The 13,494-nt window shown below is 40.8% G+C and overlaps 1 protein-coding gene across 3 annotated transcripts; it reads left to right on the top strand.

The window, feature by feature from the left end:
- Positions 1-238: 238 nt before the first annotated feature.
- brd9 (bromodomain containing 9) lies at positions 239-12,359 on the top strand. Of its 3 annotated transcripts, none has more exons than XM_083760679.1 (17): positions 239-382; positions 1,606-1,826; positions 2,201-2,341; positions 2,606-2,741; positions 3,096-3,153; positions 4,650-4,794; positions 5,646-5,756; positions 6,536-6,666; positions 7,476-7,608; positions 8,284-8,362; positions 8,486-8,581; positions 8,973-9,105; positions 9,621-9,732; positions 10,223-10,279; positions 10,419-10,524; positions 10,896-11,066; positions 12,095-12,359. In XM_083760679.1, the coding sequence occupies exons 1-17, from the start codon at positions 334-336 to the stop codon at positions 12,193-12,195; spliced, it is 1,980 nt and encodes a 659-aa protein (XP_083616805.1). In that variant the 5' UTR covers positions 239-333; the 3' UTR covers positions 12,196-12,359. The 3 variants fall into 3 exon arrangements, with proteins under 3 accessions (XP_083616805.1, XP_083616804.1, XP_083616803.1); XM_083760678.1 differs by having other exon boundaries at positions 6,533-6,666; XM_083760677.1 differs by having other exon boundaries at positions 6,473-6,666.
- Positions 12,360-13,494: the final 1,135 nt, after the last annotated feature.

The following is a 13,494-nucleotide window of genomic DNA, read 5'->3' as shown; positions in this document are numbered from 1 at the left end:
AATAAGCAGACTTGGCAACACTGGCCCGACAGGGATGGGATAATTTGGCTTTGCAGTTTCCATATCCAGTCTAGAGCGGATACGGAAACGGTTCGTGTGCGTGCATGTAAAGCTGTACGTGGAAAATAGAAATGACCAGATACGGTAGGCGGGATCTAGCCCGGATCAGATCTGAGCACTGAAAATAGAAACAACATGAGTTAAAAGAACACTATTGTTAAAGGGTCACTCATCATCGTTTCCGGCTAATGGCGGTGCTGTTGTTACATCGCTTGTAGTAAACAATAGTAAACATAAGTAGACGTATTTGTTGATTGTTATCGTGGAGAGATAATGGGGAAGAAACACAAGAAACACAAACCGGAGTGGAGAACAGTTGATGGTACAGTAGCTACACGTGCACGCGGACAACGACGCGCCCTTGGTTCTATGTTTTTAGTTTTTGTCGCTATTCGTTACCCATGGCAGGCTGGCAGCTAATGCTTAGTTTCATATGCATCGCGTGAGGAGGACAGATCTACCTGCAAAAGTGATCTTCTTTGTTTTTGACGAGCTCACTGAAAACACATTTCTTGTGTTGATATTAGCCATGGATCAAGACTATCCAGACTCGACCAAATACATCTATGACGATAGTCTTCTTGATTCAAGGCTAGGTTGATTGATATCATGCAGCAGTTCTGAAGAAATAGTTTGATTTACTATATAAGCACAAATGAATTATATTTATGCCTAATTGTAGGCAGTTTAATTTCGTATTCTACGGTGCAATCAGAGACTGTGTGTACACACGCTGTGCGCGTGCGTGTGTTGCTTTCCTAATGAATTCTTATGATGGTCTAGACTAGAGACTCTAGCCCCAATATGTTCCCTCAGCAGTACGCGTAGTGCTGAGGGAACATACTGGGGCTAATGATGGTCAAACAACACCGCATGCTTTAATCAGACAAGATACTGATTCTGTAATACTGTAATTATCATCACTGCTAGGCTATAATTGGTCTCACATGTCCTATATTATCAGCCACTCTGCCATACACTTAATTTCATATTATGTTATAAATTAGGTTTGATTGTTTGAATGCTTTATTAACAGTTTGTATAGAAGTACGGTTTGCAATGATTGTTAAAAGGATATCAAGTAACAACACAAAAAGCCCTAGGCGTTTAGATGTTTCTATTGTGGTTCTGTGTATTATTCAATTCGTTAAGATGTAACAACTGCACCTACATCCCGATTCCACAATCCACACACATAACACTCACCTCCCACACAGTAGGCTATTAAATAAAGTATGCCTGCTGTTCCAATAATCACATAATTATAATTACAATTATAATAATTACATTTTCGGAAAAAATACTGGAAATGGCAGATCTACAAGCTCATAACGTTTCATGATGTGACACGTTATGAGCTTGTAAATCAGTTATGTACACTATTGTTCTTATTATGACATTAGTAAATATGTTATTATGATCTATATTACAATATGGCTGTACATTATTTTGATTGTCATCTGCCCAGTGCATTTTTTTGTTTAAACTGTAACTGTCAAAAAATCAAACAAATGTTTTTTTATTTTTTACTTACTACGTTCACAGACTATGAAGACAAGCCTTCGGAGAAACCATTAAAACTTGTCCTCAAAGTGGGAGGAAGCGAGGTGACGGAGCTCTCTGGTTCCGGACACGACTCCAGTTACTATGACGACAGGTCAGACCACGAGCGTGAGCGCCACAAGGACAAGAAAAAGAAGAAGAAGAAAAAGTCTGAAAAGGACAAAGACAAACACATTGACGATGATGAGAGAAGACGGAGGAAGGTAAGCTCACAGTTGCGAATGAATGAATTATTTGAAACATAAAGCCAAAGAGCTTATTCCATTGTGGCCCTCTAATATATCACTTATTAATAAACCTCCAGAAAAAGAAATAATTGAGTACCGTATTTTTGTACCATACTTTTAACAAATTGGAAGTGATTAACATCTTTATATAAAGGTGGTTCTGTTTTGACCATTTACATGTTGTGTGCAAGCTCAAGATGTGTACGTGGATTGGATATAACCCATGTAGTTTGTGATAATACAGCATACGTACCAGGAGGTGGCAGCGTAATCAACATGACATTGATTTAGAGCTCCAGCTAGTGTGTGTACTGTGTTATAAAACATAGTGGGTCTTCTTCATCTTGCAGGAGGAGAAGAGGAAGAAGAGAGAGCGAGAGCAGAACGAGTCTGAATCGGCCGTCGTTGCCGCTACCAGTGGCAGTGGGCCTGTTGAACCTTTCACAGTCACACTCCCTAAGCCTAAGGCCATTAGTATTGCAACAATAGAGGTGAGCAAGCAAGAACCTCTCCCAGTAAGGTCATGGTGATCATTTTGACCCCATAACCTTCTAAATCAGTAGTGCTCAATTGAAATTGAAATTCAAAATGATTCAGAATCGCTTTCAAGATTTTTCAAAAATATCTAAATAGAAAATGTACAAGCACTGTGAGCATGTAGGCCTATATATAAAACGCTAAAATCTAGTAATGTGGGATAAAACGATGAACTCATTTGAACATTTGTGGATTTCCATCTTCCATCTCTCCACCAGCCTGAGGAGAAGAAGAGGAAGAAAGAGATTAAGTTTGAGATCATGGAGGCTGAAATAGAGGACTTTCACCCTAATGTGAAGGTGGAGGTGGAACAGCAGGGAGATAGACCTGTCCGAGCATGCAGAACACAACAAGGTACGATCATGTTGTGATCTACTTGCTATTGACTGCTGTGGGAAAAATAATAATGTATGCCCAGGTACTGTAAAAGTACTCTGAGATAGCCCTTCTACTGGTGCAAAATGTGATGTATGAATGTCCCCCGAACGTAACCACTTATATTTTGTCACACAATCGTGTCAAAATAGCTGATCTACAAGCTTGCATCACATTGTGAGCTTGTAAATTGGCTTTGATATTATTTTTTGCTATTGTAGAACATTCTTTGCCTATGACATCCCCAAAATAGGGATGCCATGTTGAAAGTGGTTAATGTTTCTGTGCTAACTGACTTTGCACCAATATGTTTTGGTGTCTGTCTTAATGTAGAGAATGAGTGCACTCCTCGGCAGCAGCTCCTAGAACACTTCCTGCGCCAGCTACAGCGGTGAGTGTACAAACATTGCTGCCAAGCATGATCTTCATACAATTAATCTGATTTGGGACATCTTTGTCTCCACCAGGCCGAAGGCATGGGGGGAGAGTATGTTTTGCACTCCGTCCGTCCGTCCGTCCGTCCGTCCGTCCGTCCGTCCGTGTGTGTGTGTGTGTGTGTGTCCGTGAGCAGCTAATCTCAGCCACCGTTAACCCGGTCCAAGGCCGAAGGCATGGGGGGAGAGTATGTTTTGCACTCCGTCCGTCCGTCCGTCCGTCCGTGTGTGTGTGTGTGTGTGTGTCCGTGAGCAGCTAATCTCGGCCACCGTTAACCCGGTCGATGCCAAATTTTGCACACACACTCCCTGGATGCCAACGATGAACCTCTGCCCCAAAATTTCCAGAACGGCCTGTTATAGCGCCACCAGGAGGACGCTTTGTGCAAAACAAGTTTTTGCACAGTACACCTACAGATTTTGTCCAAACAAATTGGTACACAGTCTCTCTAGAGCCATTCAACGAAACGGGTCTTTCAGATTTCTCAGACTCCATCCTGATTGGTTAAGATTGGCTTCCAAAGTTCACAGGAGTGCTCAGTTTCAAACAAAATGCTGCAAATCATGAACACATCGCGTGATTTCCGTGAAATTGTGCACGCACATTCCCACTAGGCCGAGGAAGAAATGCCACATGAACAATTTCAACTCAGCCTCAAGGTGGCGCTATAACTGGCCGAAAAGTGTTTTTAGTACCTCTAATTTACTTTTGTTGCCCTTTTATCCAACCACCAGATGAAGGCAAGCTGCAATGTCCTACATTCCTATCCTGGTGGAGACCTGTGCCCAGAAGGGCACTTTTTCTAGTTTAATACTTGAGTCAAAATCTTAACTATAGCCAGGTTCACATTTTGCATGGCATGATCTTAAAGGTAAACCGTCTAATCCATCTGATTATTAAAATGATTTTTATTACTGGTCTTACATGCACATGCAGATGCAGACATGCACAATGAATGACCAATTACAATCACGGTCGGTAATATTTTTTACTTAGATTAATTCCCTTACCGTTTTGGTGTGACCATAATATGAGTGAGGAACAGAAAAGAAACTTCCCCCTCTAAAAGTCTCCTCATCATTACTAAATTCTAAATGGAGTGCGCGAAGAAACACATTAAGTATCCTCACAAAAAACATGCAGTAATCCTGATCTCTAAACTGCCTCTGCCTGGTCAGCGGGGGCACCTGATGGAGGGGAAAGGAACTGGTTGGAATAACGTGTTCTTTCCACACGCTACATCCAATCAAGGAAACTCCCCCCAGTCAGGTGAAAAGAAGCGCCTTGGACTCCCATGTATTGAAGTAAGCATGCGGTCAGTCCGTTGCTCACCCAGTGTCAATTGTCTACGGAGTGTAGACAATTGACACTGGGTGAAAAAATGGGTTACAAAAATCATGGGATAAAAAAAGAGCTGCTGCTGTACTGAAACATTTTCTTTGGTCTTCTCAGGAAAGACGCACATGGATTTTTTGCATTCCCAGTGACAGATGCCATTGCTCCTGGATACTCCATGATCATCAAACACCCAATGGACTTCAGTACCATAAATGACAAGATTACTACCAATGAGTACAACACTATTACAGAATTCAAGGTTAGAATGAACAGTTGTAGCGACTAGCGATTGGAACTTAGGGTAATGAAAATGTTTTTGTAATGCCTGTCATAGTGATGTAGAGAGCATTAACCCATTCTGAACGGGAACCCATTTTGGTGTCAGCATCATGTTATGCTTTAGCTATTGAAAAATAGCAGATCTACAAGCTCATAGCGTGCCACTGAGTGGCGCGCTACGAGCTTGTAGGTCTGCTATTTTTGAAAAATCGAAGAACGACTGACATTTTTAGAATCTGATCTCAGGTCAGAATGGGTTCATCAGACCAGTGTGTGTCCAGTGGAAACCTCGTATGAATCTGATCTCAGGTCAGAATGGGTTAATAATACACTTTGTGTTGCCCCTTTCATAATTAGAATGCATATCAAAGTGCTTTTCATTGTTCAGAATATAAAAGGAAAAAGAAACACTACTCTGACCATGTCTTGATTCAGTTACAATTCTTTACTAAACTATTCATCATGAAACCTTAAATGTTAACACATTTTAATTAAATTAGTTAATAAGTTTAATCCATTTTATTTTGAACACATTATAAAATTCATTTTGACATGCCAATGGGTTAAATTGTATCGCCACCTCAAGGTCGGTGCGTCATGTTGGATCATTGCATTTTCAGCTGGAGAAGTACATGAAAACTGCTTCCACCCTCTACATTTGAACCAGTGATGACTTGAGACGAAGAACAGTTTAAGTCCATCATTTATCCTGACCCCCCTCCCAAAAGTCCCATCTGTCCTGATTTATAAAATCATGGATAATTAGTATGGACTTAAATGGTTCTTCGTCCCAACTCTTCAAAATGCTGACAGATGCTTTTCTTCCTCCAGGCCGACTTTAAGCTTATGTGCGACAACGCCATGGTATACAACCGACCAGAGACCGTCTACTACAAGGCAGCCAAGAAACTTCTCCACACAGGCTTCAAAATGATGAGCAAAGTAATGTGGTCATATAAGATGAGAGGAACATTTCTTAAATCCTAGATAACAGAATTTGACTTATGTATTGCATAAAATGACATGTATCGGCATGCGAAAATAAAACTGAGGGGGTCATCCAGGTGGCACAGGGATAAAAGTCCATGCCCACCACAGAGGAGGATTTGAATCCTCTGGTGCACCAGGCACATGTTCAAGGGTGGGGACGGCAAACTCTGAGGCATTCCTCCTCCAAATCTTGTGAACCCTATACTTAAAGAGAGCACATTTTCTTTAGAAAAAGCTGTGTGATACATATTCATATTTAGCAATGTTTTCACTACTCTCTCTCAGTGAAAATCTATATGTCAGTGGCAAGTTCTTTGCTTTTTATTGAAACAGTGGTTCTCAACCTTTTCTGCTGGCGACCCCCACAATAGACTTGACCAAGTCATGTGACGCCCGTCCTTGATCTAGCAACATACACATGCTGAACAATTGCGCACACTTAACCAAACGCGTGTGCGCACAGATACAGACTGCTATAATTAATAATGTGCTATAATTAATAATGGGCTAACTAAACATTCTCCAGTTGAGTATCATCATTCTCATAGTCATCGACTCCGCCGTCCTCATCCTTTCCATTCCACCGGCCATCCAGTCACTCTGTTGCCGGTTATGCAGATGAAGTGAAAGTGTGGCCTGTGGCTGTCTTATCTCTGCTCTGTTTGCAGGAGCGGCTGATAGCTCTGAAGCGCAGCATGTCTTTTATGCAGGCCATGGATTTCTCTCAGCAGGCGGCAGCAGGCATTTTGGGAGATGAGGACATTGCTGCGGAAATCCCTCCTCCGGAGATCATCCCCATCCCTGTGGAGTCGGCCAAGAAGTCCAAAAAGCAGCCAGTCAAAGACTTGAAGGAAGTCATCAGGTAATACAATATACCGGGTATGCATGTATTAGCACACACTCATCCAAAGCGACTTAAAGTTGGAGTAAACGGTATTAACTCTAGTCAACCACCAACAGGGTAATCAGTCAATTGAAAGGAGTGCCAAGAAAGAAAGCTAGGCTCGGATTACAAAACAAAACAAAATCTCAAAAGATTTGGAAATCTTGTAGCATTACACACTACAGGATTATATAATCTGATAAAATGAAAGGGAATGAAAGATTTGAATAAGATTTTAAAATAATGGGCCATCACACTACAGGATGGGGCTAGCAACATGTGTTATTTCATCTCATGTGATCACATGCAGTAGCAGAAGTAAACAATGAATGGTTAAACTTGCAGTGGTGATATTTCTGAGAATACACTATATAAACAGAGTTCTTGCCACATAAATACAAGACTCAGCTGTCCAATGCACCAGAGGTTGTTTGGACCGGTCGCTGTGCCAAATGTCCACTCATTCACTTCACATCTGTTTCCTTGACCGCCATTGCCTCGGTGGTGTGCAACTCCCAGACTCCTCAGAGCAATAGTGATCATCTATATACACCGGTAAATATCAAACATGGTTGAAAATGATCGTCCTATGAGCAAATCCGGAGGCTTAATAATTGGATCTTTGAATCGCTCACACTAGACGACAATCGTGCCTGATAATATCTCAATTTTCCTGAAATGTAGGTAGGTTAAGTTTGCTGTGTGACAGTGACACCATTGTACGACAAAGTATAAAATAGGGCTTACGTTGTAAAATATTATGGTCCAATGATGTTTCTCTGTTTTAGCTACCTGTATGAACCAGAGGGAAATGCCTGCAGTCTTACAGACAGCACAGCGGAGGAGCACGTTCTGGCTCTGGTGGAACACGCAGCAGATGAAGCCCGAGATCGAATCAACCGATGCATGCCCAGCTCCAAGGTTGTTCACTTTACACATCACAGGAAAAAAAACGCAGTCTTAAATGCAGTATACCTAAAGAATGTATACATATGATAAGCACAACGTAGTTGATTTCAATCTGTACAAATTAATTTCATTTCATTAGTTCATTTATATGCTACTCATACTACATTCTAACAAGTAGGCCCGAATTCACCCTGCTGGGTGAATTGAGGGGTAACAAGACTACTCGCCCCGTTTCTGTTTTCCTCCCAGAATTTCCCCCAGTGAGGGGTGGGAGAGGCTGGACAGCAGACGGCTGGACTTTGAATTTCTCTAACTATAAACTTTACAAGTACAAAGTAAAAATATAATTTATGAAACGCTACTACAGTGAAGTCTGTTCACAGAAGTTGTTGTAGGATATGTGGGGATTATCTGACGAGGTACCATTTGAGGGGGCAAAACCTTACATATACTAAATAATACTAAATTGTTTATAGGTTCAATATAAGTCAAATAATATAGCCTTTCCACAGGAGTATATTTTTATATTTTTCCAAAAAGAATACAAACAGCCAATAGCATATTACAAAGTTATCCCCCTCACTGGGGAAGATTCCGGGAGGAAAAACGGGCAAGCACCGGGGCGAGTAGTCCAGTATTCAATTGAGGGGTCGGGAATAACTACTTAATTTCATCCTGTGTTTCCAGATGGGTTACCTTCGTAAAGGAAAAGACCATGGTTCTCTGCTGTATACTGTTGTAAATCAGCTTGATCCTGAAGCAGAAGGTTTGGCATTTCCTTTTTCCAATTTGTCAAGCAGTGCATTCTCTAGGAACTCCACTACATACTAATATAAATACCTATAACAGTGTCTTGGAACAACTGTATTTTTCCTGCCATATTTTGCAGAAGAGGAGACCCACACTGTTGACCTGAGTTCATTGTCAAATAAGCTGTTACCTGGATTAACCACCTTGGGTTTCAAAGACGACAGAAGGCACAAAGGTCATATCAATGCACATTTTGTTAACTCGTGGCAAAAGCCTCTCTGGTCTTAATGGACCATATTTATACCAAAATAATTGAGTGAACCTATTTCCTCAGTTAATAAGACATCAATGTTTGAATTTCATCCATAGACTGTTTCTTTCTTTCTTGGTTATATTTTGTCTTGGTTTAAGCTAAATCAGAATTAATATGACAAAGATGTCCTATAAATGTGGTGTGAAGAGCCAAATGGAAATTTGGACGGCTTACTAACCCGTCATAGCCAGTATAAATGGAACGACTTTCATCGTTCCTGGCATGCACGGATAGGCTAGTAGTTTGTACTTTAAAATGTAGGCCTATTGGGCATTTGTTATGGACTGCTCTAACATTGCTCTTCTTAATGCAGTGACGTTCTTGAGCAATGCTTACAACACCCAGAGCCTTCAGAAGAACTCCATCTTCCCAGACTTGTTGCCTGATGAGATGGACATGTTGTATAATTCGTACGGAGATGACACAGGCGTGCAGTGTGCGCTCAGGTAGGACCTAGGACACTAAGAAAACTGCTGCTTCAACAATACAAATGTAATTGAAATTATTTCAGTCTCAGTATTTCAGTTTGTCACATTGGTTGTACATTATATATCAGATATATTGAAATAAAGTAATATTTATACTATATCTGTAATTCCGTTACAGATATAGTTCAGATATAGAAAACAGGTTCTTTTTCCCATTAACCCATTTAGGCCTGACCTCGAAATTAAAAACAATCTTCTAAATCCTCCAGTTTTCTGAAATAAATATTTTCACAGTTTTTCAAAAATAGCAGACCTACAAGCTCGTAGCTATGAGCTTGTAGATCTATTTTTTAATAGCTAAATTATAACATAATGTTTAAAACGCCAAAAGGGGTTCCCGCCCCAAAATGGATTAACTAAAAAGTAACGGTTTTGGACATAGGTTTCCACCCAACTGCGACAATGATAATTATTCTTGTTGTCAGCATCATGCAGCCTCAGTTTATCTGACATCAGTTCCCTCAACTCTTCAGTATACAGGAGTTTGTCAAGGGCTGTGGAAGTGTTACCAAGAAGCTGGTGGATGGACTACTGGATAAGATGACTGCAGACGACCACACCAAAGCTCTCAATCACATCAGACAGGTAATTACGATTCTGGTAATTACTACGCCTAATGATACATCCACTAACAAAGCTTCACCCACCGCTTTGGAAACGAATCATGTCACTGCCCCAATACGAACTCTTAATTGTTTCCACCGAGTTTTAACAAAGAAAGCAGAGGCTTTCAACTAGAGACTGTCCCCAGTCTCTAGTTGAGCGAAGCGTTTTGAGGTAGACTTGTGAGACAGACTAGGTATTTGCAATCGCAATCACTTTAATTATGGGCTAAATAAATCTGAGCGAACGAACACGGATGTTGACTGTGTTGTTCAACAAGATTGTCACTAAGTCAACCCGTTTATTCCAATGATGTAGTGGCATATTTGTTTCTGTTTGTGTATCCCATTGTTTGTGTACCACAATAAAAAGTAATTAATAACAAAAAAGGAGAACACTGTTATCTGTAAGAGATTATTTTACATTGTTCCTAAAAGCATATCATTTTCAAATTATGCCTATTTTATTGCAGAAAAGAAATATGGTGCTGAAATCTGATGAAACCAAGGCCAACATTTGTGACATGCAGGTATGCTGTAGATTCTGGAACAATACACTAATCAAGATTTAAAGAATATACCATTGTGTACCATTCACAACTAATACAATGGTTAATAATCATGAGTAAAAGATGATTGTATGAATATTGTTTGTATTTCTTTGGTCAGATGGCAGATGGCAGCGGTCTGGGCGAGACTGGCTCCGTGCTGGACTTCATGTCCATGAAGAACTACCCCGATATGTCTCTCGACATTTCCATGCTCAACGCATTAGGTGACAATCCTCTCTCAACAATATTAGTATTATTTATTAATTGTATATATATAAGTAAGTATATAAATTATATAAACCACTAAAACCTTATACTTAGTTTACTGGAGTTCCCTGGGGTCTATGGGCTCCATTTGTCATTTTCGCTAAACCCCTTATCCCTAAACTTCTTTGCCTTTTTTTTTTTACTAATTTGCAAAACATTTTTGAATAGTTAAAATGGCCAGTCTACAAGCTCATAACATGTCAATGTAGATTGGCTAGTTGAACTATTCAAAAATGTTTTTAAAAATAAGTTAAAAAAAAAGGCAAAGAGTTGAGACCCACTGGAGTAAACGCCATTATCTCCCTGTGTCTTGTCCGCTCTTATCCAGGCAAAGCGGTGAAGAAGGAGCCGGGCCAAGACGAAGGCCAGCAGCACTTTGATGATGCAGACAAGTTGTTGCAAGAATTCCAGGAGGCGCAGGTGGACAGAGTGGGCTCCAGACCTTCCTCCAACCTGTCCTCCCTCTCCAACGCCTCAGAGAGGGACCAGCACCACCTTGGTCAGTGACTTTTAACCTTTGGAATTTCAAGGATCCCCAATTTGATATACATTAGTCACAGACCCCCATTTGCTGCAATTATTTGTAAAGAAATCTCTGGGACCCCGATCTACACTAAAATTCTCAGTTTTCAACTTCATCTGTATCTTCATCTTCTATCTGCGGGATATTTCTATTAGTTATGAAGGGGCTAAACTAAAACTAAACAAAACTTCACACACTCATTTGAAAAAAGGATTATCATGGGCCCAGGAAGAACTGATTGATTAGCATGTCACATGCATCATGAAGTTCTGGCCAATAGAACTGGACGTGGTGTTAGATGTACTGCAACACAATCTGCCTCCATTCCTCTTGGAATATGAACCTTTATGTACACTTTAAATTTCACCCAGTTGGGTTAGTGTCATCTCTTCATTTAAGATTCAAGTCTTCCATTTTCTATAATAGTGCACAAGGTTGGTTTGACACAGTCCTGATATAAAAAGTGTCTCATGCTTGTGTGTCTTCGGGGCAGCCTACTGACCAAAGTGACCATTGCCACCAAGTTTACTGAAATTCACCCAATCCATCCCAAGTCAGTTCACAGACAGATACACATACAGTACATGAGCCATTATAATGCCCTGGCACGCACTGCCACAGGAGAATAACAATATAATTAATTGTTTTCTTTGGCTACTGTCATGCCAGCTGTAGATTTTCGGTGGACAACACCCATACTCAATAAGTTTACTCAGGTTTATCTTCCCCCAACTTTCTTTCCTATGATATTTTTGGGGCCTTTTTTATTGATAGATATTACAGCATGTAGACAGGGCACAGGGAGAGAGATGGGGGGGGGGTCAGACACGCTGCAAAGGTCGTCAGGATCCGGATTCGAACCCGCAACACACTGTCAGGCTAGGATTGCAAGCTTAGGTGCCCGGACTGCTAGGCCGGCCCGGGCCATCTTCCCCCAACTCTACCACCAAAACAGTATCTGAACTACTGTTTCACCAGATGTCTCGTATTGCCTTTGTCAACAGGGAGCCCTTCACACCTGGGTGTTGGCGACCAGTCCGAGATGGTTCACGACCCCTACGAATTCTTACAGTCGCCAGAACCGGGTTCTACAGCCAACAGCTGACCTCACACTGGCTCACAGAGCGCCTTTTGGAATCCCATCACACCATGATCTAATATTGTCCTTGGGACAACAGGAATCCACCTGTTCCGATCACCATTGTACATATTATTGTTTGTATTTTTTGGTTTACTTTAAATAAAAAAATATGGTCTACAAGTTTTTATTAAAAAGAAAGAAAAGAAAAACGTGCAATGTCTGTTTGTTTTTTACTGGTTAAACTTAAAGGTGTGTTCTGTGTGTATAGGATTTCACACTTGGGTGAAATATAGACCTCCAGTTTCTGCTAGAGAATGTGTTATCCACCAGATTGACCAGAACAGTCAATATGGTTAACATTGTTTCTAATACTGCAGTAATTGTGTCCCTTAAAATACAGAATCGTCCCTTATTTGAGAATTAAATGATGCGTCCCTTATTGAACCAATAAGGAACGCAGTTTGTTCCTTATTTTCCTAAATAGCCCCTACACGTCAACACTGAATTTAACAATAATGAACAAAACAAAACACAGGAAATATTAAAGTCAGCACAATTGTTCTAGCGGGAGGCACACACTACCTAAAGTAGCCTAAACCAGTGGTTCCCAAAGTGAGGTCCGGGGACCCCAGGGGTCCTTGAGGGAGTTCCAGGGGGTCCCCAGCTAAATTATAGTTTGGAACCAAATGGACCCTTATGGGTCTGTAACTCTGAGAGTGTACAAATGGAACCAAATGGACCATCAGAGTTAAATTAACATTGATTTTACAATATGAATTGGGGGTCCCAGAGATAGAAATGCCATTAAATTAAACGTATTGCTTCAACGTATTGCTTCAACTTATTGCTTCAACGTATTGCTTCAACTTATTGCCGGCCTTGCCGCACACGCCTGCGCCGCAAGGCCGCAGCAGGCGTAAAGAGTGTCCCTTATTTCAAGATCTCAAAGGTGGCAAGTGCAACCCTAGTTTATTACCACAGACAGTGAAAAGCAATTGACATGTATTTTCTAAGGACAACACACAGTATGGTCCTAATTGGACAGTTGCTGTTGGTTCCTGTTTTATAGCCTCGATCGGTACCCAGGCGGGCCAGGCTTTTATTTTCGTTCGCATTACCTGTTAGGCTGTTGTTTGTAGCTTTATTTTAACATTATTATAGTATGAGGAAGTGCAATTTCACTTATTTCAAATACGAAGTTAATTGTAAGAGCAGATACGGTTCATCTTACCCAAAACAGAGGAAGCTGAATGAGTGTTTTACATTTTTGAACGCAAAGCAGAACTTAGTGTCGTGTAGATTACCTCTTGTTCTCATCTCTGG

This window comes from Protomyctophum parallelum (genome assembly GCF_964188405.1).
Source record: "Protomyctophum parallelum genome assembly, chromosome: 3".
Taxonomy (NCBI): Eukaryota; Metazoa; Chordata; class Actinopteri; order Myctophiformes; family Myctophidae; genus Protomyctophum; species Protomyctophum parallelum.
This window is presented reverse-complemented; position numbering and strand designations above follow the sequence as displayed.

Coding starts and splice junctions, on each gene's coding strand:
- brd9 (XM_083760677.1), top strand. CDS start 334: ATGGGGAAGAAACACAAGAAACACAAACCGGAGTGGAGAACAGTTGAT. Junction 3,154..4,649: donor TTCCTGCGCCAGCTACAGCG/GTGAGTGTACAA, acceptor TGGTCTTCTCAG/GAAAGACGCACATGGATTTT. Junction 10,525..10,895: donor TTCCATGCTCAACGCATTAG/GTGACAATCCTC, acceptor GCTCTTATCCAG/GCAAAGCGGTGAAGAAGGAG.